General features: G+C 43.8%; 1 protein-coding gene and 1 long non-coding RNA gene across 6 annotated transcripts in view; one reads left to right on the forward strand and one right to left on the reverse strand.

Moving 5' to 3' along the window:
* The window catches only part of LOC146784024 (uncharacterized), a 324690-nt gene that overhangs the window by 222230 nt on the left and 77176 nt on the right, over positions 1 to 25284 (forward strand). The window lies entirely within an intron of this gene.
* Positions 1 to 25284, reverse strand: part of LOC146784025 (SEC14-like protein 2) — a 418275-nt gene that overhangs the window by 103823 nt on the left and 289168 nt on the right. For all 5 annotated transcript variants that reach the window (XM_085635841.1, XM_085635839.1, XM_085635840.1 and 2 more), the window contains 2 exons: positions 22377 to 22460; positions 766 to 872 (listed from right to left, as the gene is read on the reverse strand). In XM_085635841.1, coding sequence (XP_085491967.1) covers positions 766 to 872; positions 22377 to 22460 — 191 coding nt within the window. The remainder of the gene's footprint in view (positions 1 to 765; positions 873 to 22376; positions 22461 to 25284) is intronic.

Genomic DNA, 25284 nt, shown 5'->3' on the forward strand with positions numbered 1-25284 from the left:
CCCACCCAGAAAAGAATTATACCTCCAGAGCACAAAAGCCTGATTTCCAAAGTCCGAGTTTGAGATAATGGGGCCACGGATCTCCGATGGTTTGTGACAGTTGCTCTGGAGACTTCTTGAGGAGGTCGGTCACAGCTCCATCTGATTTCAAAACACTAATATCCCAGTAGGGTTTCTACTGGTCCTGGGAATATCCTAGAATGCTGAGTTCATTTTCTAGGAGTACCAAATTATAGGGTTCTGTATCTCATGAACGGTGCTCACAGTCATAATTTCCAAGTGCAAAAGCACTTCTTTTTGGGTTTTCTTCACAAAGCAGGGTGGGAGCAGGAAATAAATGTATAAACCAAGGGGGACAGTGTTGGAATCCTGCGCAGCATTGTTTTCTGCCAATGCAGAAAGAAGGGGGATATCAAAATTGGTCACAAGGGGTGGATTCAAGGAGGTACTAACCAAATTTCAAATGCCTTCTGTGAAGGAGGATATTGTTGTCAACAGAACACTCTTTCAATTTTGTTTTAAGTTTAGAACCTGCGCGTTAGAATATGATTCATTTTGAAAGCTACTCTTGAAAGGACATTTTTTTATAACTGGAAAGGGTTCAAATGCTTGCCACCAAATAAGAAGACTTCAACGCCAATAACAACGAAAGGTTCAGTCACTTTATGAAATTTGCTTAAAAGAAGTGAACTGGTATTGGAGACTAGAAGAGAGTGTCGCGCACCGAATAGTTCAGGAAGCTTTGAAAAAGGTTCAATTCCTTACCATAGATTTACATTTTGGGTCTCCATCTGGATCAGTGAGGGTCCCACCATAGCATACAGGAAGGTTCTCAGGGGCAACGTACTTCAGTAATTCTTCCTTCCAGTTAGCTGAGGAAACAAGACAAAATATGTAAGAGCCCAAAATAGCATTGAGTCAAGAAAAATTCTAATGCTCACAAATTAACATTTCAAAACATACAAGGAGTCAATGAGGAAATTGTCCTCAATACGTTCCAAGCCAACAAAGAAACTTTGAAACTTGAGAAACACTTCTATAAATATCCAGGGGCGAAGAGAACCTTCCCTTACACTACAACTTAAGCACATTCTTCTTATCTATCACAGAATCCTTACTGATACCATGAGCAGTGAATAGAATAGCAAGCTCGCTCTAACCTGTTAGTGAGAAATAATAAGTACCTAACCTACAAAATCACAATTAACAAATGATTTGTAGATTTTCGTAACATACTGGTATCTGTTTTGGTGTCACTGAAATCAAGGCAACAGGGCTTTCCAATGGTGTGAACTGATCCCCAGGTACTAGCTGGTTTGTATTCCTAAGAAAGTTTGCAATAGCTTCTTGGAAAATCTTGGCGCTAAATACCAGGAGTTTATGGCGACACAACTCAATGGTACTTATTTTATCGACCTCTGAAGGAAGAAAGGCTGAGTGGACCTGTCTGAATCTGAACCTATGGCCATAAAGTCATAGGGGGTGCTTTAGTCTATCTAGTCTCCAGAGCCCAGGTCTCCATGTGATGGACTTGTTTGCTTTTGGTAAGAAAGAACAATAGCTGAGACACTCCAATAGGATAATAATTGTGTGAATGTCATAATTCATGTGCAGATGGGGGCGTAAATGACGAATACGCTGATTATATTTTCTTTTGTCTGGACAGTACCTTAGAGCCAACCAAGGGAATGCAAGTTATTTTTTTCTGCTGGTGTTGATGAATTTACGAAAAGTAGCAATGTAATTAGGTTAATATGAAATACTGAAATACATTTTGGAAGGCTACGAGTGGTGCAGCTAGTACAGTGGCACCAGGGCCCAGAGGTAGAAGGAGGACCTCTGCAGCAGCTGATTCCTTTAGTGCTCTAACATAGCTCCTGTGGGCACAACAGGATCCATTTCGCTCTGTGCTTGGAGGTCTAAGTAAGATACGTGCTTCAAACTTGAGTAGGAGACTGGGCGGTTCCAGTGAAGCACCCCTGGGGGCAGTGCTGAATGATGCCAAGAGCTGATGCGTATTTACATCTCTGCTGCTTGTGTGCTGTATTTGCGCATGTACAAATACTTGAGGTGACGGGTGCACAGAGCGCATGCTCATGTACAGCACTGTGTGCGCTCCTTGGCAGTGATTATACAAGCATGGCATGGATTTGCAGCATGGCACATTCAGTGACAGAAGAATGCTTTAAATAAACTAGAAAGTCGCAAAAAGGATTTGAAATAATTGGCTTTCCTTGGTTCTAACATTGATTATTTGTCATATGTTATTAATTATAATGCATGAAAAGAAAGTTTGGCCCCTATTGTTTTTGTAATGCTAAAAAAATCCAATTTAAAATCATTCTAACATCTTGCTAAGAGTAAATATAATGCTATTACTACCACTATCTAGTGAATATTGAAATGTTCTGAGCACTTGTGTTTGTAGAGGATTTTGATTACTCATCATACTGAACTGGTAGACATTGCAGCGTGCCACATGGCACCAACGGTATATAGTATAAGGACAGGCATCTTGTCACGGAATAAACAAAAGGGAACCTAAGTGTACAAGCTCGGACACAACCAACACTAATCCATGTATGATGTTACCTGCTCCAGCGATGTTTCAAGCAGGTCATAGGCATCACTCATAAGCTCTCAAGAAAGTTACCATTGTAAAGAAAAAGAAAAAGTATAGCTGTTCTGCTGAGAGGTGGGAAATCTGTAAAGTCAGCCCTGTTCTGTATCATTAAGTTGGTATTTCCCCCTCCTCTGTTCTGTGACCTCATCCGACCTTTGAGTTTGAGTGTAAGCTGAGAGTCACCTGAGCACTGTGAATATATTATGCTGTATTGTCCAGGAGCATTTATACTATGCTTCATTCCCCTATGTGGGAAGAAGAAGTGCCTGCCTTCGGTAGGACTAGTCCTTTCCGAATACAGGGCCTGCAGGTTTTTTCAGCTCACCCCTTTCTTCATATTATTACTGGGCTGCACAGAGGACAGCAGCACAGGATGGACGTGAATCTTCAGGGCTTTATATACGCTTTAACACCAACTCTTCCGTGCTACTTACAGTCACATTCAAAGGAATAAGCAGACTAAGCGACTCTCTCACCCAATAGAAGTTTGAACAAGTATTCTTCTGGTGGCTGTTTCTCTCTCTTTTTTTCAGGTGAATGCAGTATACCCAAGGGCTGGGAAACAGGAACTAGAGCCTAGTCCTTGCACCATTGTTCAGTTGGGCAAGTAAAGCTTGCACTGTTTCTGTCTCTACTACTATGCAAACATGCGTTTCCCTACCAGGGAAACGTCCCCTTAGCGCACTGCTAGTGGTCCACTGGAGTTATTCGACTTAAATATAATGTTGAAACCAAGTTGTTTTCTTGGAACAAAGTTCAAACACACATTAGTATATCCTTGAGGTACACACTGGATTTATTTCAGCATCCTCTGGTTCCTCATATTTATTTAAACATTCAATATTTTCTCTCCAATTGAGACGCTATCTCATATGAGTATTAATCCATAACCCAATGCATTTCGGGCTGGTTTAGCCCTTCGTCAGGGGTAATTCAGTTCTACAACAAAGGAAATTGCAAAAAGTCGAAAACAAGAATAGCAGGCAATCTGTGCAATATATCATATAAACGTACCATTAAAATGCTCGTGAAACTAACTGGTTAAATCTTCATGTGGATCGTGCAGATGACGCGAGAATAGGAAAAAGCCATTAGAATCGTCCATGGTTGTCATAAAGTGAAAGCAAACAGTTCTGTGATGTAGTACGTGCTTTGCTGAAAGGTGCCAGATAGTGCGCAAATAGATATAGACCATATCCCACATGTTCACAAAGTGCACGGAAATGGGGCAAGTGTGTGAGTGGGTAATAAAACCCACCGACTGTGCCAACATTTCATCTTCATCTGTCTCTACTACACCTGTCTTGATTTTGTGTGAGGGAAACTCAAAGTACTGGTGCCGGTTCCATCCCTGTTCTGTGTAAGGGGGGGTCCTGCACTCCTGCTGCTGGTTCTGTACATTTACTTCTGTATAAGTCTGCACCAAAGCTGCGAATGCTGTAAAATCTAGGTTTTTATTTGAAGCTTACACTCCGACATCATCTGCTGTACCTATTATATGTATGCGGCAGGTTTCCACTGCTGCTACTGGTTCTATAGTAGTTCTCTATGTGGTAAAAAAGTGGCTTATCCTGTTGCTGACTGTACTCTACCGGCTGTGTATGCTTTGTGTGAACATGCACTGCTGCTGTCCAGTACTACACCTGTGTGGGAGAGATCAGCATTGTTGCTGTTTGTGCTGTAAGACTTTTGTGTATGATAATAGGATTCTTACCCTTATGCTGCCTACTCAGTTCCTTTTATTTATGTATGGTGGAAGGGAGTTACAAACCATAGGTGCCAGCGCTAAAAATCTCTTACCCTTCTTTGTTTATGGATGTTTAGAAAATCCATGCCGGCTAACCTTAATTTTCGACCTGGCTCATACTTCCTGATTTTAGCCTGGAGCCCTAGGTAGACAGAGTTAGCAGCATCTAATCTAGACAAGATGGTAGTCTTGATAACCGATTTAAGGGCTTCTAGTGGTAACAAATGTGCCAATTTACTAATAGATTTTTAAAGGAAGGCACATCTGGACATAAGTGCCCCTACATGAGTTGCTAAGGCTAGATGACTATCTACCACGATCCCCCAACTTTTCGCTATAGATTTCGGCATAGCTGGATTACCCATCTCAGAATGCCTCTAGGCAGTAGGCTAGATGTTGGAACTGGCAATGTCTCATCGACTGAAGGGATGCTCGCAGCCAGGCAGAACCTGCCGTCAAGTTGCCGGTGATTATACTCGCTGTATAACCCGTGCTCACCCTTGGGTAGCTTGGCACTGAGCAGTCAGGCTTACTACAGAGGCAATGTGTTAAGCAAAGGCACAGCAGTCACTTGTGATAAATAAACCAAGTGTTACAAAAGAGACTTCACATTGGATGTCTGTAAATAACTTTTATATTCAAAACACATATTCAATCTTTATAACATGAACATCATATACTTTTGGGCTTAAAACACATTTTGAAATACCAGCAGTAAATGGCCCACGTGTATTATGATATCAATAGGATGCAATCTGTGGACAATTCCCAATCTAATCCCCCTCCTCAGTAGAGAGAGAGCACCCTTATGCAGTGCACAATACAAAAAATATGTACATACACAAATATAGAACAATTTTTAGCGTCTCCGCGGGCCGTAGCCTTGTGGGTAAACCTAATGTCTACCATAAATCAGATCCTTGACGTCCAGGTGCCCCCTTCCCCGCTACTAGGCCTGTTGGCGTTCGTCAAATACACCCACGTTAAAAAGCGTAGGATACATGCGCTACTTTTATTATTTGCAAAGAGACAAATTGCTGTTGGCTGGGGGAAGCGCAGGAAACCATCAGTCAAAGAATGGCTGAGAGAAGTCACATATGGTCAATCCCAGCTGGCGCTGTTTTGGGAACTTATGCCGCCAACATCTAGACCCAGGGATATTTGGGAGCCGTTTCTAGTCTGGGCCCGGGTGCAATCTACTGAGTCTGCCCTGACAGTGGGCGTCGAGGTAGTCACGATGCCTGGGGTTCCTGAGGACTGAGGTGTATAGCTGTGGACCCTGTCGATGTTTTTTGTGATAAACAGTTGTACGTGTGGGGGGGAGCTACCCTCTCGGTAGGCTAGTTGGGATCAGCTACGCCGGCATACAAGTGGAATAAATTGGGTGTAATCTGCCTGCCAGCATTGGGCAGCTTGTGCATCATGTTGAAATCGTATTGTCAAAATGATTGTGTTTCGTATGTCAGATATTTGTATGGTTGTCTCTCACCACTGTGATGCTATATTGTATGTCCCTATTGTATATTTTTTGTGAAAATTGAAGAAAAACAAAAAAAGTATTGCATAGGATATATCGATCAGTCCCACCAGTGAAAATGGGTTATAGGGAGGACTCCGGGTGCAGAAGGCAATGTGGCCAGGAGGGTAAGTTCATTCATATAATCTGGGAATGTGTACACATTAGAAGATACTGGCCGGAAGTGCCCCCAATGTGTGGAGGAAGTGCTCAGAACAAATATGGAGCCCGAGATTGGTAGATGTCTCCTAAAGATTTGGGATTCTACAGACCTGAGTAGTAAAGAGAAAACGTGGTTAAGGTTGGCAATGGTGGTAGCCAAGCGCAACGTTGCAAGAGCATGGGAGACAAAAGAGGCACCTACGACCAAGGCGTGGAAAAAGGATATGAACTGCTGCATATTAATGGAAAAGACAGTGTACAAATCCCAGGGCTCTCCCAAGAAATGGACACAAATATGTGACAAAAGGAATGTTTATAGAGGGAATATTTGTGCACCTCCCCCTCCCCACAGATCCTCCCAGTAGTTAGTGAGTAACTCAGGCAAGGTAGGAGTAGTGAAGAGGGTGTAAGGCACAAGTAGGGAAGTGATAAAGCATGGTTCAATACAAATGTGTAAATCTCTGTATTATGCAATGGAATAATGTTGATATCAATCCACTGTCATCAATAAAAAGAATGGTTAAAGAAAAAAAAAAAAAACTAATGTCAAATGTATTGTTCTTTTGCCATACAATCAATAAATGAAGAAGCACCGGCAGCCGTTTTCGTAAATCATTTGGCAGCCCGCACATGATCACTCCCACAAAAACACATACACACAAACACACACACTCACACTCACTTCACACCACTATGTGATGCGATAGGTATCAGCCAGTCCACACGGCACACTCTTACACATATACGCACTCAGCACCCTAATGCGGTGCCACTGGTACCCATCAGGTCAGTGGATCGGTGAAAACTCTGCAGACCCAGCCTCCTTAAATCCTCTAGTTCACACTAATTTTCCTATACCAGCCCCACTTCCCGGACACTGAGCTGCACATGGCCAAAGTCACACTTATTCTAGGTCCTCGGGAAGCAGGTGGGAATATGTAGCAGTTTTAAATTAGGAGGTAGACGTAAACAAGGGAAGGTTGGCAGCCACTCGGGAAGTTCATCCATAGGTCTCAAAACACAAAGTGGTTGTGCAGTCTCTTGACGTGCTTCTGAACTGTCTAGAATAAGGCACTACTACGGGTACACCCCCAGCTCCGAGGGTCACACCCTGTGAATCGGAAGCCGAATGCAATGAGCATGCAGTCGATGTGTCACACAAGAGAGAAGCAGCACGATTCACGAAGCGGGCCACGTGGGGGGTCCCACAACCGGTGAATCTGCTCACCACTAACTAGACGTTTGAGTGTCGGGGTCCCTGTTGTACATGAACCACTTGCCTTAGGTGCAGGCAATATTTCTGGGCTCCGCATTAGATTATCCAGTCTCCAGACACAAGTCATAGTTCCCTGCTCACACTGCGCTACCAGTTGGGATTCAGTAGCCGATGTGGGCACTTCAGAGGGCATCGCTCTCCAGATGTCACAAGTATGTGGTGTAGGTCCCTCGCAGGAGATCTATGATGTCCCTGATTCTCCGGGAGATCAGGAGGCCCGTGGTCTTGGAACATAGAAATGTCCATACTCTATAAGTGACATTTCTAAGCAAGTTATGCCAAAACCCCATTACCAATGAAAAGGGTTTGGCATAGCGAAGCCATTGATAGGAAATATCATGAGGCTGCTCCACTGCAATCCACTGTTGCAGCTCGAAGTAATGTCGACCACTTCCCCATGTTAACCTATGGGAAGAGCAGCCCTCATAGGAAGTGAAAACACACACAGATATTCCTCACTGCCTGGGCGCATGTGCGCTAGTGAACACACAGACCTGCGTTGGCAGGTTGGACACAGTCCCCAGCACCAGGGGTGCAAGTGCACCCACCCGAGTCTGCACGGCAGACTGGACACGGGTTTAAATAATACTTATGTCAGTGCACACGTAGAACCCCGCAACGGCAGGCGGTGCACGTAATCACGGGCACGATAGGTGCGGGTGCGCACATAGAGTAGCCTGCAGTGGCATGCTGCTCATGTGTTTTAACATGATAAATGCCAGTGGGCATCCACCGGTGCAATGGCAGATCGGTCCATGTTTCAGAATATTGAAACAGCGCCATTTCCCAACACGGGTTGGAAGGGCATGCACACTTTCACACCGTATTTACAGTGGGAAAGTGCCTGGAGGCTACATAAGAGAATCAGCAAAACCCATGCGGACAAAAGCAAAAAAGTTCAGGGAAACACTACTTGATGAATATCAGTCCAATACTAGAGATCTACCCAATCGTTTAGGATAATGAACTCGGTCTTGTCTGTGTTAAGCTTTATTTGGTTACTATTCATCCAGTTCCATATGAATTTCATACTATTCTATAACTGTTCTTGGCCAGCCTGCAAGCCAGGCAGATGGAAAAGAAGTTGAGAGTCGTCAGCATAACTGTACAGTTAACAGCCTGTTGTGGACAGCTCCCTGGTGAGGGGCCTGATTATATAGGTTGAACAAATGTGGTGACAGGAAAGACACCCGAGGTACTTCACATATTGACTCTGATGTACCTGAGGTGAAAGGGCCCAACTGCACTACTTGGGTGCGATCCTGAAGAAACGATGTAAGCCAACTTAAGGCACTGTCCTTCAGGCCCGCCGCTCTTAGTCGATCCACTAAGATTGCATGGTCGACCGTATCAAAAGTGGCTCACGGGTCCAAAAGGACCAGTGCCGTCAACGTTCCTTCATCGCCTTCCAGTCTTAATTTATAAATAACTGAGAGCATCATACTGCCATCCCATGGCTGGACAGAACCCTGCTTGTAATGGATCCAAAGATTGTAGATGGTGGCACAATGGCTGTGCCACATATGCTTCTAAGATCTTTGCAGGGGTTGGCAACAATTAAATAGGTCAGTAATTTTTCATGATCTTTGGATTGTCTCTAGGTTTCTTCAGGAGAAGGAGCACCACTCCCCAAGTTAACCACTTATTGAGTGTTCCAAGTAAAGTCCCATAAATGAATTCTAACATAGCCGCCGGGTGACGAGGCCCAGTGGTGAGCCTGACTTGACTTTCCTCATCAAGGTAAGAAGACCACTTTTTTCCATCAGAGGAAAGGAAGGAAAAAGATGAGGGGCAACTCCACTTCCACTTCCATCTGAGAGGGCACTATGCTCTCTTTAATTTAATTTTATCTAAGAAATAAATGCTCTGCCTGTTACTGCATCCTTGAGATCACTCTATCCCCCATTAAAATTCTCATCTGTGATAATTCATTCAAAATGTTAACGTTTTCTTTCTGCTTACTAAGTGATTCGTTTAGCCTATTTGTATAGAATAGATGTTTCACTTTTAACACTAACTTCCTATATGCTCCTGTTTCTTTCTTAAATTGGTCTGCTCTTGTTGCTATACTCCTTCCACCAATGTCTTTGCCATTGGCGAAGTCAGTCTGTAGCCGACCACTAAATTACAGTACTACTGTGTCTGCTGATGTGGTAGATGTGCTTTCGGTAAGTGGCACCTCCAGCTCCACTTACTGACAGGATGCATTAATATTTTATTGGAGGAATGGCTGTCGACACAGTACCCCTGTTATCATCTTTTCATCCACCTTGGCATCAATTGCAAAGCTCCCTTTGATGGTGTCAATCAGTCTTTCCGGTTCCATGAGCAGTGAGTCCTCAAGTTCCTTCCTGCTATGGTGTGTGGCAAACTGGCATTACCTGCCTGTTTCACAGATCCTAGTAGAGAAGATGAATCTCAGGCCAAATAACAAGACTTTGTTCCAGAAAAGGCAGTGCCTTCTCCGAAGGATATGCTCATGATTGCTCTGTCTGTCACAGCTCTTACATAGGAAATCTTCTCAAAGATTCTGGCTTTCAGAAATTGACTTGTAGGCCCAGATTTTGCATGGTTGCTACTACTGCATGGAAATGAAATGGTTTCTTACCTGTAATCCTAGTGCTCCTGGGTTCGTACCCGTAATCGTAGTTCTCTCTCAGGGGAATTTCCATTGAAATCATAAGCACTGAATTTGCCTGCCCTGGGTGGGGACTCCGGACCATTTCTTTTCAATTCAAATTTTGTGTAGTATTTTGGCCTATTTTGACTGGAGGAGAAGGTTTGCATTGTTCAGCATTCCGTCCATCATTTGTTCCTTTTGGTTTTGTCGCTCTAAGAGGGAAGGGTATGCCCAGATGTGGGTCCCTTGCTCACTTTGCCTCTGGATTCAAGCTATCCTGGCTGATGAGGGGTGAAGCCCCGAAACCAGTCGCAGGGTGCTTGTTTTCGGTCCAGTGAGAATCTGGCTTGGCAGTTTGGGCTGGACTGTTCCCATGAGGCATAGGGTCAGGATTGATTTGCATTTGGCCAGGTCCAAACTGGAGTGGCATGATGAGCAAAAGAACAATAGATTAAACCCAGATCTTTGTGACTGTTGGAGAATGTTTGCATTGTTCAGCATTCCGTCCATCATTTGTTCCTTTTGTATTTTGGCCTTACTACGGACAGACAAAAATGAAGCCTTCCAGGATAGATGTTGTAGAGAAGCTTTGTGTGTAGGCTCAAAAGAAGGGTCCATGAGATGGGAGATGCCAATATTTACTTGAAACAGAGGCTATAGTCTCCAGATAGGAGGATGAGTTTACTTAATGTCTTCAAGGAAATCCTTGACTTTAGGGATTTTGAAAAATGAATTTTGTGAAGGACATTTGCGGTAAAGCATAATTGCTACAAGATGGACTTTAATATAAGAAAATTGCAGTTTTGCTTTAGTCAAATGAAGCTGATCTGGTAGAACTGCTTCTTCATGGCAAGATATTGAATCAAGGTTCTTCTGAGCACACCAGTGGCAGAACCTCTTCAGTTTAAAAGAGTATGACACTCTTGTAGATAGTCTTTTTTAGAATTGTGTTTGTTTGTTTTTTAGTAATCATAACACAATTGTGTGACAAACAGGAAACTTCTTGACAATAGTCCACAATGTTAAATAATTGTACAGAGCATGATTTCCCAAAGGCTGAGTCCTTTCCCAACAAGGTCCATATCACTCTTTATTCTCCTTCCGTACTGCATTTCTTACTAGAAACTGTGATTACCCTTGAGGTCTCCTGTATGTCTTCCATGCCCCCAAATCTTTGTCCATTTTTGTGGACAGCCATTGTCCTCGTAGATTTAGTGCTCTTCCACCATACACCAATCCATGTTGTCCTTCCATGTCGCTGTTTCTCCCACCTTCCGCAGACTAGCTATGTTTCTCTTTGCCGCTCCCCATCCCAATGTCAACCATATTAATGTATATTTCTGGACTCTTTCTTCCCCACATATGTTCAGTAACGTGCATTTCACTGAGCTGTATAAATTGCCCCCACTGCTGCCATGCAGTCTCCTATTTCTTCTGAATAGCCCTGCACAGTAGTACATGCCCAAGGTGTGTGAATGAAAGGTCCTACCTGGGTGCAGTCTCTGAAACAACAGTCTGAGTCGGCTCTGCCCATTTTCTTCTGGGCTACCCTGGAATAGTACAATCTATGAAGAATATGCAATTGGAACAATCAAAATACCAATCTTATCACCATTTCAGGCAGGGCTCTTAATTCCTCCTCCTCCAAGGGGCCCAAGTCTACCTTCGAGCTTTCTTTTAATGTTTGGAGTGTGTAAGGGAGTGGTTTTGTGTTTTCTAGTAGATCCCAGAGACTGCTTTTTTAACTCAGAGGGTCACCCAGCATGCTATCTTCTAACGGGGAGGAATCCGGGATCTCCATTCCTTTTTTAACATGGACCACAATGCAGATTGGAGCTGGAGGAACGGAAAGGTCTTGGAATCTGGCATATCATATTCATCCTAAAGGTCTCTAAATTGGATCAAGTTATCTCCCTCGCAGAGATTCCCTAGTTTGCTTATTCCAATTCAGTCCCAGCATTGAAATCCGCCAAGTTTGACTACGTCTGAAATGAGGCCACTGTCCCATGGAGGGAGGTGTCTCTCTGGCCAGTCGTGCTTCCCATCCTGGGTGTTTCGGTGACTTTCTTCTATTCCCGCACTACTGCTTGGATGCAAATCAGCATGGCTACTGCTATGCTACGCCTGTAAAGTGCCACCATACATCATCTGTCCCCCATCAAGTGCCTGTCAATTCTGACTGCTGGCTTGTTCTGCTTTGGGAATACCCAATCATTTATCGTCAATAGCTGTGTGCCCCAGTAGTACTTCCGCATATCCAGCTGCACGATTCTGCCTTCATAATGCCCGCTCTTCAACTTAGCGAGTTCTATCCTGGCTGATCCCACAGCAGTAGTCCGATTTCAGAATCCAGTTTCTGAAAAAAGCTGAGCGGTATTTGATATGGGGAATTCTGGGGTGCGTATAAACATTTTGGCAGCCCTGCGAGCAGTAACAGCAGCAGCTTGCTCCATTGTCAAATGACCCCCCGGAATTTATACAGAATTGCGTATAGGTTGCACTCCAAGAAAGTGCTCCTGTCTCTCGCGATACAGATGCCTAGGTATCCCTGGCAGGAGACCTGTATCAGCCATTCTCTTAGTATGTGGATATTCATTCTATTCAGTGGGTATATGTGGGACTTCTCCCAATGTATTCTATAGACGGAGTATTTCCCAAAGTTTCCAATAATATGCAGTATCCTATCTGCTGTCAGTTTGGGCTGTACCATGTCCAACAGAATATCGTCTGCATATAGGGAGATTCTCTCCTCCCATGTTTCCTTTCACCATAGTCCTGTTATCAGGGGGGTCTTCCCTGACACAAGCAGTCAGTGGCTCTAGGGCCAGTGTTTAAGAAAGCTTTATTCAATTGTAAGCAAACAATCATAAAAGCACAATAGCAGCATTTCGTACATGTTAAAATTCATATAGAATACATTTAAACAAATGGATAAAAACATTATTAAACTTCACGAGCTTTCCTGAAATTTAAGAGAAAAACATTTAAAATAAAGACAATTGTTTTCTTAGACACAGAACTGTTTTCAAGAAAGTTACCATCCTGAAGACAGTGTGTACATTGTCTAATTGTTGTAGTGCCAGAAGAGCAGGTCGACATTGGCGAAGCCCGAACCCTTTTAACACAGGCACTATATCCGCTCTCCTGGCATTAGAATAAAATTTACAAAAAAGAATCACATGAATCGAGGTCTGCTTAGAGATTTTATCACAGGGGCAGAACTGTAAAATTTGGGACCAATCATTCGCTTTGGGCAGAGTAACTAATCTATAAAATATTCCCAAGCGGAAGCGAGTTAAAAGGAACCTGTCAAAATCACTCAGGACCAAGGTGAGGTAGGGTTGAATATTAAAAGTAATTAAAATCAATTGGTTATGGAGGACTGTAGGTTTTGCAATTTCAGTTGATAGCCTGGCAGAGTCGAGTAGAGACAAGCCCTTTGCTTTTAATTCCTTCCTAGTTATTTCCCTGATGGTGCTGGAATTAGTAAAATACTCTAGATGGTCAAGATCTTGGAAAAACCTTCGAACATAGCTTATCCATGGGATCTTCAGGGCCCTATCCAGTTCCAAACCATCCAGAACGATATCTCTGTTTAGTTTTGTGTCTTCCTTTGTCCAGGATCTGTGCCATAACAGCACAGGCTCAAGTTTTATTAGATTTGAAACAAAGGAGAGCCCCAACTCCGCGTGACAAATACTCGGGAAAGTGCCGTTCGGGACTGATAAAATGTATTTTAAAAAATAGAGTTTTCTACTCTTTGAATGGGAAGCAAATCAACTGATCCCCAGACCCCAGTCCCATAAATTGCTGCTGAGACACATTTAGCTCTTATTTTGATAAGAGCCTCCGGTGGTCTTTTCCCAAGTTTTATCGCAAAGGCTCTAAGGGCAGATGTAGTGCACAGTAGTGCCAGTGTTTTTGCCGACACCACCTGTGACTCGGAGTCATTGTGTAAAAAAGAATGCCCAAGTATGAAAATTTCTTAGTGACTCCGATCTTTTGTCCTTACACAAACATATTTTTAGGTTTTTTAATGCCGGAACCACAGCGCATAATGAAGGTCTTAGAAGAGTTAATTCTTAGACCTATCTTGTTCATAAATTTGGAAAAGCTATCCAGTACCCTCTGCAGCCCTATATTGGTACGGGACATCAGTACCACATCATCTGCGTATAAGAGGGCTGGGATGGATTGTCCCGCCACTTGGGGGAAGTGGTAATTATCTTTTAAAAGGGCCTCTCCCAGACAATTTATATACAAGTTAAAAAGAAATGGAGCAAGGACACAACCTTGCCTGACTCGGCTTTTAATAGGAAAGGGAGCCGAACGTTCACCCTGCAGGCCACAACGCACTTGTGCATTAGCATCACTATAAAAGCGTTTAAGAAAATAAATAATCTGTGGATCAACCCCCACCATTTCTAAAGTTGACCAAAGTTTGTTATGGATCACGCAATCAAATGTGGCTGTTAGGTCAACAAAAGCTAAAAATAGATTCCCCACCGTGGCCCTGGTATATTTACCCACTATAAGAGACAGGTTCAGACCCTGCTCGACAGTACCTACGCCGGCTCGAAAGCCATATTGCAGGTCCGACAGGAAAGAGTTCTCCTCCGCCCACACCTGGAGGCGTTCCAATATTATTCTGCCTGCTACTTTTGTTAAAGCATCTAGTAATGAGATGAGCCTGTAGCATGTCGGATCCTGTCTGTCCCCCTTTTTAAAAATGGGGACAATATTTGATTCTACCCAAGTAGGTGGGAAGTCGGCTTCACAGCTGGCATTTAAAACTTGTCTCAAGAGAGGTCCTCAGAGAGTAGTATTAGATTTAAACAGGTCTATTGGTATCCCATCGGGACCAGGTGCCTTGCCACCCTTACTAATCGACAGGGCTCGCTCTACTTCATCCAAAGTAAACTTTAGTGCTTTTGCTTGGGAGAGGAGGTTCAAATTGCAAAAATCCTGGGAGGGACGATCCGTCAGAGTAGGGTTTCCCGTACCCTAATAAACCTTGGTGAAATGATTAATCCATTGCTCTTCAGTTATTGCTATTTCAAGTGATGGACTATCCTCTCTAGACAGGAAAGGGGCCTTGACAACTTTCCAGAAAGCTGCGCTGTCATTAAGCACTGACGCAGTAAGTAATGCATTCCACATCTCCTTCTTGATAGTGGCTTTCCTATCCCTGATTACTAGTTTGTATGCATCTCTTGCCGCCTTTACTTCAGTAGTATTTCTTGGGGTTTTATGTAGAACCTTTTTTAAAAAGGAATAAGCTTGAGTGCACCTGGAGTCAAACCATCCTTTATTGGGGTCCTTGGTGTTACTACGTTTGGTTAAAGACTATCTAACGGCATTCGAGATGGCCTGAAATGAAGCTAGAATATCTTCTGGGGTGGCTGTATCACTCAGGCACATCTCTACCGCTAGGTTAGTTTTACCCAGCACTGATTTAACCAGAGCATCTTGGTCCACCATGGACCAGCGCAAGGAATACCCATTGGTGCTCTTCATAGCTAGGTTACCTGGCAGGTGATTATTCTTTTTCGATCTTGAAATTATATCGGACGGAAATGAGAATGCTAGGCAAAGAGGGAAATGATCGCTAAGGGGATTATCAGACACTTAGAAAGAATGAAGAATGTGTGCGTGGCTGTTGGAGACTAGGACATAATCAATGGTGGAGCAAAGACCCCTACCATTGAATGTGCGGGGCATGGGAGCGGGGGTTGGGCACATTCCATTAGCAAATCCCAAATCAAGGGTGAAAATAAGCTCATTAAATTGTTCCCCCAAAACTGAATGTCGGAAATGGGATACACATGCCCCTTCATCGCTTAGCGCTTCACATAGTTTATCCCCGGCATCACACATAAAGTACAGTTAAAATCACCGGCCAAAATCGGCATTGAATCTTTACTACTACCTACATTTTTTTGCGTTTTTAACATATTGTAAATCACAGCTCTCACATTATTGGAGGGAATATTATTGTATAAGTTAATTACTACAATCGAATGCATAGAGTCTAGGTCCAGTTTAACTAGTTGGTAATACTTATCATGTGCATACACTGTTATCTTTTTAGAGTTAATAATGCTCGATATATATATGCAGAGGCCGCCCTTAGCCCTACCACTCAGGCTGCTAACTGCTATCATATGGTAAGTCCTGTAACCGTTCAGGTTGACCGCCTCCTTAATCCAGGTCTCTTGAATGCACAGGATCTCAAACTGGCTAATCAATTCTCCCCATAGAGGATTATTTAACTTAGTAGATATACCGGCGATGTTCCAAGAAAAAACTTTGCAAAGGTCAGATTTACTACTCTTTGGATATTTAACTGTATCTGTCTTGATTGCATCCTCTGAGATGTTATTAGGGGGTAGAGAACTATCTAGGGGATCCAGGGAATCATAAGATGGTCTAATCTTCCCTTCTAACTCTATTTGAACCACTAAACTATCACCAGGCTTGGAGCGACTGGGAGACAGGCCAATTAAGTCCTCGCTAGGAGGGCTAGAAAATCGCCCCACACTGAGCCCTTCCACTACAGAATTTGCAGGTGCTTGAATTCCCGTATGCAGTCAATCTATGTCCTCCAGTGAGCGCAGAGCATCAAAGTGGTTAAACACTGGGATTGGGAATCTGGGCTCTCTGATGCTCCTCAAGTGGCCTCCCAAGGAAGTAGTACCTCGGAGTTCAAAGGGATTCGGTGGTTTTTAAAAGTAGCCTAATGGTAAGATGTGTATATCACTGGGCTTGGGGGGCCCATAGTTACTCCTCGCCAGGATTGTGCGCACCAGAGGAGGTGAGCTAAAAGTTAACACAACACAATCCCCTTGGAAAGTCTTCTTTCAAGGGCCAGCCCAACCTATTCTGTGGGCCATTTCAAATTCAGAAAAAAGAGGATTGCCTACACCAGACCCAAATAGTGGAGTGACTTGTTCTTTAATGCTGCCCAGTGTTCAAAAGTATTATGGGGTAGAGGAGGGACATTTGCCAGGACCACTGTATAGGGGATGACATCTGAAGGCAAATTTAAAGTAGATGGGGGATGATTAGGGGACTCAGAGTAGTTCCTAAGGGCGATGCCTCTATCACTGTCTTTAAGCTGACCTGATGACCTGTGAGTCGGAACTCCGCTCGCTGCATCGGAAGAATTACTGGGATGTTCTGCAGAAGTTTCTTTATGAGAGGGAGGCTGTCTAGTGCGAGCTGAAATGTTTGCTACACATGAGTGTTTACATTTGCCAGTGTTCCTACCCTGTAGCTGCTCATTAGTGGTTCTTCTAAAATTGCCAGCCTGTATGCCAACCTCTCTATTATTCAGGACGCAGGAGCTGTGTGATGGTACGGGAAAATGTACATGACTGATATGTTCCTCCACCTTAGCTAGCCTAGCTTCAACGGCAGATATTTTTAGCTGAATAGGTTCTAGAAGGGTAGTCATCATAGTTTCAAGTCTTCCTCAGAAGTTCCCGACGTGCAGACTGTCTGGAGAATTATTTAGCTCTTTAGAGTTAAGGGCAGTCGTCTTGTTCTCGTCACGCACGCTAGGGATAGAATTACGCAACCTTTCCATTTAGTCTCTGCCCGGGTTTGCTCTGCTTCCGGGTAGTCCTGGCCTTCCTTTTTTTAGGCAGGGGCACTACAGTGTAGGCTATCCTGGGCTTGGTTTTTTTCCCTCCTGTGGTAACTGTAGGCCTAGCCGGGCTAAATTCTGACTCCGAGAATGACAAGGGCACAATATCTGCTAAGTGATCTTCTATAGCATGTTGGATGGAACAAGGCCGGGAAGAAAATGTATCGGTGTTGATCGTCATACAGAGTTCAGTAAGCACAGGCGTCATAGAAAGTCTAATGGGAGGTGGAATCGACTCTAGTGACAACCTCCGCTCTGTGAGTTTGATTTCGTTTATGAGCACTGATTCCGCCCTCTGTAGGAAAGCGTCCAGAGTACCTGCGGCCCCCTGGCCATTGTTTACTCTTTGCTTGCTCATTTTTTCCCAGATTGTTCACACGTATTCGTCTGGAACCTGAAACCCAAATAAATCACAAGTTAGGTAAAACAGACCTCAAATCCAGGAGCTTAGAAGGGTGGCCCAGCCCAGCCTCCTCCGGTATCTGACGGGCGCAGACGGGCCCACCCTAGGCCCGGGCACGCCCGCACGCGTCCCGCACTGCGGGAGCCCGGCGGAGCCAGTATGCGCCGGCTGGCACCCGGGAATGACACGGGAGTGACGCGGCTCCTGCCGCAATGTAGCTGGATGCTGCAGACTTTCCCCTGAAGGTGAGATCAAGGCAGTAGGGCCAGTGTGAATAACATCGGTTACAGAAGACAGCCCTGTCGAGGTCAAATGGACTGGACAGAACCCCATTAATCTCACTCTTGCCAGCGGTTCACTGTAAAAAAGTACAATCGATCGTCTTAAATTAGGACCAAAGCCCAGTCTGTTTAATACCTGAAGCATGTAGGGCCATCTAGCGTATCAAAAGCCATAGTTGTATCCAGGGGTAGCACTAGTGTGGACTCCTGTATTTCGCTACTGTATTTCATAAATCCATAAAGTCTCTTCAAACGGAGTCTTCTATCTGGCATAATTGATCTGGGAGGATCAGGAATGATATAACACGCTGTAGGTGGGAAATTAAAACGTTAGCGAGGATCTTAGCCTCTGCATTTAACAAGTATATAGGTTTACAGGAGCCTCAAGTGTCACATGGTTTGCCGTCGTTTCGTATGACGGCGATTGTGGCTAGCTTCTATTAAGGGGAAAGCTCTCCCTTTGCTCAGGCCTCCTCTGTCAGTCATTGCTTTTTCATTTGGCCTTGGCGCTTTACCTGATTGTTGTCCCCTTATTGCCATGCCTATTTCATTAGTTATCACTGCGGCCTCCAAGTCCTGCCTATCCGCCTTGGAGAGTTGTGTCATCTTCATATTCTGGAGAAAATCGGTACTCTCCTCGGAGGTCACCTTTGCAACAGACTTGCAGACTTGCACAATAACATGCAGCAGCCTGAGCAGCTGATCCTTCACGGGGCCTCACCTGGCAAATGTATTGATTCTGGATTCAACTTGTAATATTCATCGCACTGATTTTTCTGGTCCCGTCTTGTCTCCCTGTGCTCACCCTCCCTCTCTCTCTCTTAGCCATTACATGTCTGCTCCGAGGCATCAACACCAGTTTGCCCCTTTACATCTCCTACCCCTCCATGCTGTGTGTTGGATCGGACAACAGGAAGCTTCCTGGGCAGGCCTTTGGGGTTGGCTGTGGCACCCAGCTCCTGCGGTGCTTGCTTGGCACCGCAGGCCTGGGATGCACATTCAAAGAAAAAGGTATTATTCAAGGCGACCCACCGGAACGCTGCTGCCATGGACACTCAGAGATCCAAGTGTGGGAAAAAAAGAAAAAACAAGCATTGGCATAGCCAATAGGTCTCACCTTTGGAACATTATAAGTGTTTAGCCATGCAACAGTTGATGTTGCACCAAGGATATTGTGTTGCATAATTAAATACTTATAAGGTCCCAAAGGTGAGACCTATTGGCTATGCCAATGCGTGTCTGGTTAAGGCTGCAGTGCGATCAGTTCAAGACCCACAAGATCCCAAGATCCACTCACACAATTGAACTGATCAGTTTAGGAATAAACTCTAGGCCTCCACTTTGAAGGTAAACTCTCTCTCCACTGTAAACAGTGACGCCCTGCTCCTCGTTCATTTACTGCGTGTGATCGTGAGCAGGTGGAGACATGTTCAATGACTAACACGTCTTCCTGATAGCTGCACTCTGCGCTATAAAAACAGCAGTACGTCACTCGACGAGCACTTGAAATGTGTAGGCATCGTAGGCTGGCTGCCTCATGGTCTAGCAGATGTGTTATCAGATAAAAAAAGTCTCAGGCTACACTTTGTAACCGGTGAAGAAGTTTCTGTAATCCACGCAAATAGCTCACCCCTCTCAGCCGGGTCATCGAATTTATAAAAAGGAATGTCAGTCAAAACTGAATGGTGCATGCGCTCCACCAGCAGAGACAATGCACCTGGAAAGGCACCTCGCAAATACTTCACACGATTTTTAAAGAACAATTTAACGGTGACTCAAAACACAGCGAAATATTGTTTTCACTTCAATATGAACAACGGGTTGCTGACAATGCAAATGCTATCAAGTTGGACAGCAATGAAAACTCGTTTTTTGTAGACGTTCTCTAAAGCTGTAAAGAGGCGGTCCTTTTTCAAACGCATCCCATGCGTGACCACTGGGTGGTCAGTGAAGCCATAAATAGGACGGCAGTGCTTCAACAGAAAACAAGTTCAAAAACAAGAAAAGACAAGCGCGCTGCAAGTTAAACAAGCAACAGAACATTAGAGAGGCGGAGCAAGGCGCGCGCGCTTGTGCGCGTAGCAGCAAGCTGGTGACTGCCATTGGCAGCACTTTAAAAACCTGCTTACTAAATGTCTTGCCAGATAAGCGCATGCGCTGGCTCTAGCAAGACCTAAAAAACAAGGTCTTAATATATGGGGTGTTTTTATACACTTCATCTTGGGAGAAGAAGGGATTCTAAAGTGCTAGCAACAGTTCTGACATCTTGATACCACAGACATGCAAGGTCAAGATTATTCGATAACGTTGACATGGTGCAAGAGAGATTTCTAATACTTCAAGCACTGTCGTTTCAGTTTTTATTATTGTATTTAATTTTAGTTTACTTACAACATTCTGGCCTAATGACACTGTTGGTCGTTCAACCAACGGCGAAATCATCTAAGGTTGTCTCCACAATGGAACTCAGAATCAGATCAAATCCTCTTTGGAAAGTGTTTTTTATACTTGGTTGTTCCAGTGGCATTAGGGTGTGTTTGGTCGGTCTAGGGCACATGTTTGTTTAGCTATTCGCATGCTCCATTTTCGTGTTTAAAGCATTCAATAAACGGCAGCGGGCACTTTCAACTTTATTTTTGGTGTCTACAACCTTCTACGCGGTTCCTGGCTTTGTACGTCATTTCACCAGGTGGCAATTAATATTAACTTTTCATAGCCTTCTGTTTTCGTAGTTTCGCCATCTCTTTTTTACAGGTGAATCTCGCTACTCCTTTCATTTCATTTAATTTTCTCTGGATCTCGTTTCAGTCAACAACCTGTATTGAAGCAAGCAGGATAAAGCTCTGCTTCCATTTCTCGTGAATGGGATTCCATACTTTATGGTGTCTTTGCCATTTCGCCTCCAAATGTTTTTTGAGAAATGGGCTCCCCTTTATCCTTATACACGTTAATTTCCTCCCTCTTAAAGTATAACAATATTACAGTCCAGTACAAAGGAACTTTAAAAGAATATTAAACTATTTATTCATTTTGTTATAATAGGGTCATTCAATTGTACATGTCTTATTGTTTTTGGCTTCCAACAGTCAAATGAGCACTCCTACCCCGAGATTAAAGGGGCTGTTAAATGCGGGATTTCCTCAGCCCTCTGATTCAGCAGCACTTATAAATGGCTGGCTTTTACGTACGCACATGCTACCTTTCTGTACCACCTCATGCTGTGCACTGGTCCACCTCTCGCCTTCCCTTCTGGGTGCCCCTCCCACTCTTTTGTCTCTCTCTCGTAATTTCTTATACCTCTCACACCTCTCACTCACTCTTGCTACCTCTCACATTGGTTCACTTCAGGTCTTCAAGCACAGTTTCTTTCCTGTGCCTTTTCAAGATTTCCGTCCCTCAAACCCATGCTCTCCTCCATTTTTTGGGGTGTCTTCTGCGTACATAGATGCACCCTCTTTATGCGTCTGTGGCATGCTCTCCCCATCTTTCTCTCTTTTGCACACACTTTCTGCTCCTTTATATGTAGTTTATTCTCCACTTCATGCACAAAGTACTTATCCCTCTCTATCTCCTGTTCTATCTATTTTGTGCAGCTCTCACCCCTATCTATTCACCATGCCACATAATTCCACTGCACACCACACAATTCAACAATTAACAATCCAAATGAACCACATAATTCCACTCCAAACCACATATATCCACTCCACTCCACTCCAAGCCAAAACACTTGGGGAACAGACATTGTCATTTACAACGCCTATTGCTCTAATTCTACTAAATGCGAGACCTATCGCATTGCAAATGCTTGATTTTTAAAGTATTTTTTACATCGTGAATCTAGTTCCAAGGAGCAGCAGAGACTTTAGCACAGAACATGTTTATGGTATTGGGCACATTTCATATATGATCTTTTGTAAACAGAGCAACATAGTAGGGTTTGGATGAGGCTGAACCATCAAAGCGATGACAGTGTGTGTGAGTTCCTATGTATGGCCAGCTTCACTGTCCAGAATTCTCCATCACCATCATGTGTGTGATATCTATGGAGCTTCCATCCATGCCCACCATTTTAGGAAAATGGGTTGCAGATCTCTTACCTCCCAATACAATGATTTTCTTGCGGGTGTTCTCGCTCAAAAAATGCTTGATAAGGTTGTATGCAACTGGGAACAACCTTGGAGCTGTAAATCAAGACAAGGAATTAGATGATTTGTATTATCTCAAACATAAACAATAGTTGTGGTTCCACTGAACACATGGGCAGTAGAGTTCGGTGTAGTCAAATGATGCAGAAATTATCATGCGAAACAAACTATGCAATGTTTAACATTTCTAGCATTGTCCGTACTTATAGTAAATGAACATACATAACAATCTAATAGGAACCAAACAAAAATCAGGCGTCCACATACTAGATGAAATGTAACCGAAAGGGAATGGCTACAATAGAGTTGCTTCAGTGTCTACTGAGGGTGCAGTGTATGGGGCAAGTTAACAGGTGGGCACCTTGTTTAGCTCTTTTTTCAAGCTATACCACATGCTGCAAAGCATAGGCTTCAGGATGAGACATATCACTCTGAGTTAGGGATCTGACTTATTATGGAGGAGATACTTGGTAAGACATTAATGTGTGTCAGATGTAGGACATCCTAGGTACCAATATCACTAGCACTAGGCCATTAGTATTTCTTCCCACAAATGCTCAACTGGGCACCTACTCGGGCCTCTATAGCCTGCCCCATGAATGACTACAGTCTTGCTTGCAGCCCATCTATTTATTTAAGCTCCTGGCTAAGTGGTGGAGTCTCTGAAGAATGTTGCGTCATTGCTATCGCTCTTTTAGCCAGTAGAAGAACCAAATCAAGGAATCTGCTCCCTGCTTTCTTGGGTTTAGGGATGTCAAAAGATCCAAGAGATACTGAGTGAGGTGTGTGCAGATCCATCCTTCTAATCTAGTAAATCTGTAATTTCTTTTAAATATCTCTTGATCTTATAGCAGGTACATACTATGTGAAAGAATTCCACATCTACTACACTGCACTTAGGGAAAGACAGTTTGTGTTGATCAGGTATTTTACTGAGTCTCTTTGGTGTTAAAAATGTTATGTGCATAAAGTTAATTTGTATGTATAGAACTCTGGCGTGTCAAGAGATTTTGTTTGTATATTCTAAGAGGGGAACAACATTTACAACGCAACTTTTACAACGCACTACACTTACAACGCATTTTTTACAACGCAACATCCATTACAACGCATTCCATTACATAGCATGACACTACAACGCATTTTTAAAAACTACCTTTACAACGCATTCCATTACATCGCATACTACCTTTACAACGCATACCATTACAACGCATAATATTACACTACACTATCCAACACTTACCCTACTGTTGCACCCCCTGGAGTTAGAATAGTAATTTTTACCCCTATACTATCCAACACTTTCCCTACTGTTGCACCCCCTGGAGTTAGAATAGTAATTTTTACCCTATACTATCCAACTTACCCTACTGTTGCACCCCCTGGAGTTAGAATAGTAATTTTTACCCCTATACTATCCAACACTTACCCTCTGTTGCACCCCCTGGAGTTAGAATAGTAATTTTTACCCCTATACTATCCAACACTTACCCTACTGTTGCACTCCCTGGAGTTAGAATAGTAATTTTTACCCCTATACTATCCAACACTTTCCCTACTGTTGCACCCCCTGGAGTTAGAATAGTAATTTTTACCCCTATACTATCCAACACTTACCCTACTGTTGCACCCCCTGGAGTAAGAAAGGTAATTTTTACCCCTATACTACCTTAAATGCAATTTAATATTATGCGTTGTAATGGTATGCGTTGTAAAGGTAGTATGCGATGTAATGGAATGCGTTGTAAAGGTAGTTTTTAAAAATGCGTTGTACTGTCATGCTATGTAATGGAATGCGTTGTAATGGATGTTGCGTTGTAAAAAATGCGTTGTAAGTGCATGCGTTGTAAAAGTGTGCGTTGTAACGACATACATCCATTCTAAGATGTTTCACATTTTTTTATCTGTGTCATGGCATGCCATGCAGGGCTTTATATTTCCATGTGAACAGTCCCATATCTCACCTAAACTGATTATTTAGTGTGTCTGGTTCTGGGTCACCCATTCCACATTTACCGCACAGTAGGTTTGTCAGGGTGCCATATAATTAGAACTGGCCCCTCGGAAGTCCATCTACGTCCATCATGTCAGTTAGTGATTTCAAAGCAAACACAAGGAAATGATGGACGGCGCCCCGAAACTTTTCAGACACTCACCCCTAGTCACACTGATCTGGGTTCAATCCATCATCATTCTTTAGCTCATTTCGCCACCCCAGTTCAGACCCAGCCATATGCAAATCATTCCTGATCCAGTGCCTCATGGGAACAGTACAGACCGAACTGCCAAGCCAGGTCTTGCCTGGACCGCAAACAAGCATCCTGGGACCGGGTTCGGGGTAACACCCCTCATCAGCCAGGCTAGCTTGAATCCAGTGGCAAAGTAAGAAGAGGACTCCCGTTTGGGCATAACCTGCAAATTTAGGGCGAACAAAACAAACACAAGGAGATAATGGACGGTGCGCTGAAGCTTTTTAGACACTCACCCCCAGTCACAGATCTGGGTTCAATCCATCTATTGTTCTTTTTGCATTTGTCACCCCGGGTGGGACGGGTATGCCCTGACATGAGTACCATGCTCTCCATGCCACTGGAGTCAAGCGATCTTGGCTAATGAGGGGTGAAACCCCGAAACTGGTCTTAGGATGCTTGTTCCCAGCGAAGACGTGGCCTGGCAGTTCGGGCTGGACTGTTTCCATTGGGCGCAGGGTCAAGACTGATTTGTAAATGGCTGGATTCAAACTGGAATGGCATGGGGAGCAACAAAAACGATGGATTTAGGCCCAGATCTCTGTACTGGGGTGAATGTATGACATTGTTCTGCATTCTGTCCATCAATTGTTCTTTTTGCAGTTAGT

Source organism: Triturus cristatus, chromosome 11 (assembly GCF_964204655.1).
Source record: "Triturus cristatus chromosome 11, aTriCri1.1, whole genome shotgun sequence".
Lineage (NCBI taxonomy): Eukaryota > Metazoa > Chordata > Amphibia > Caudata > Salamandridae > Triturus > Triturus cristatus.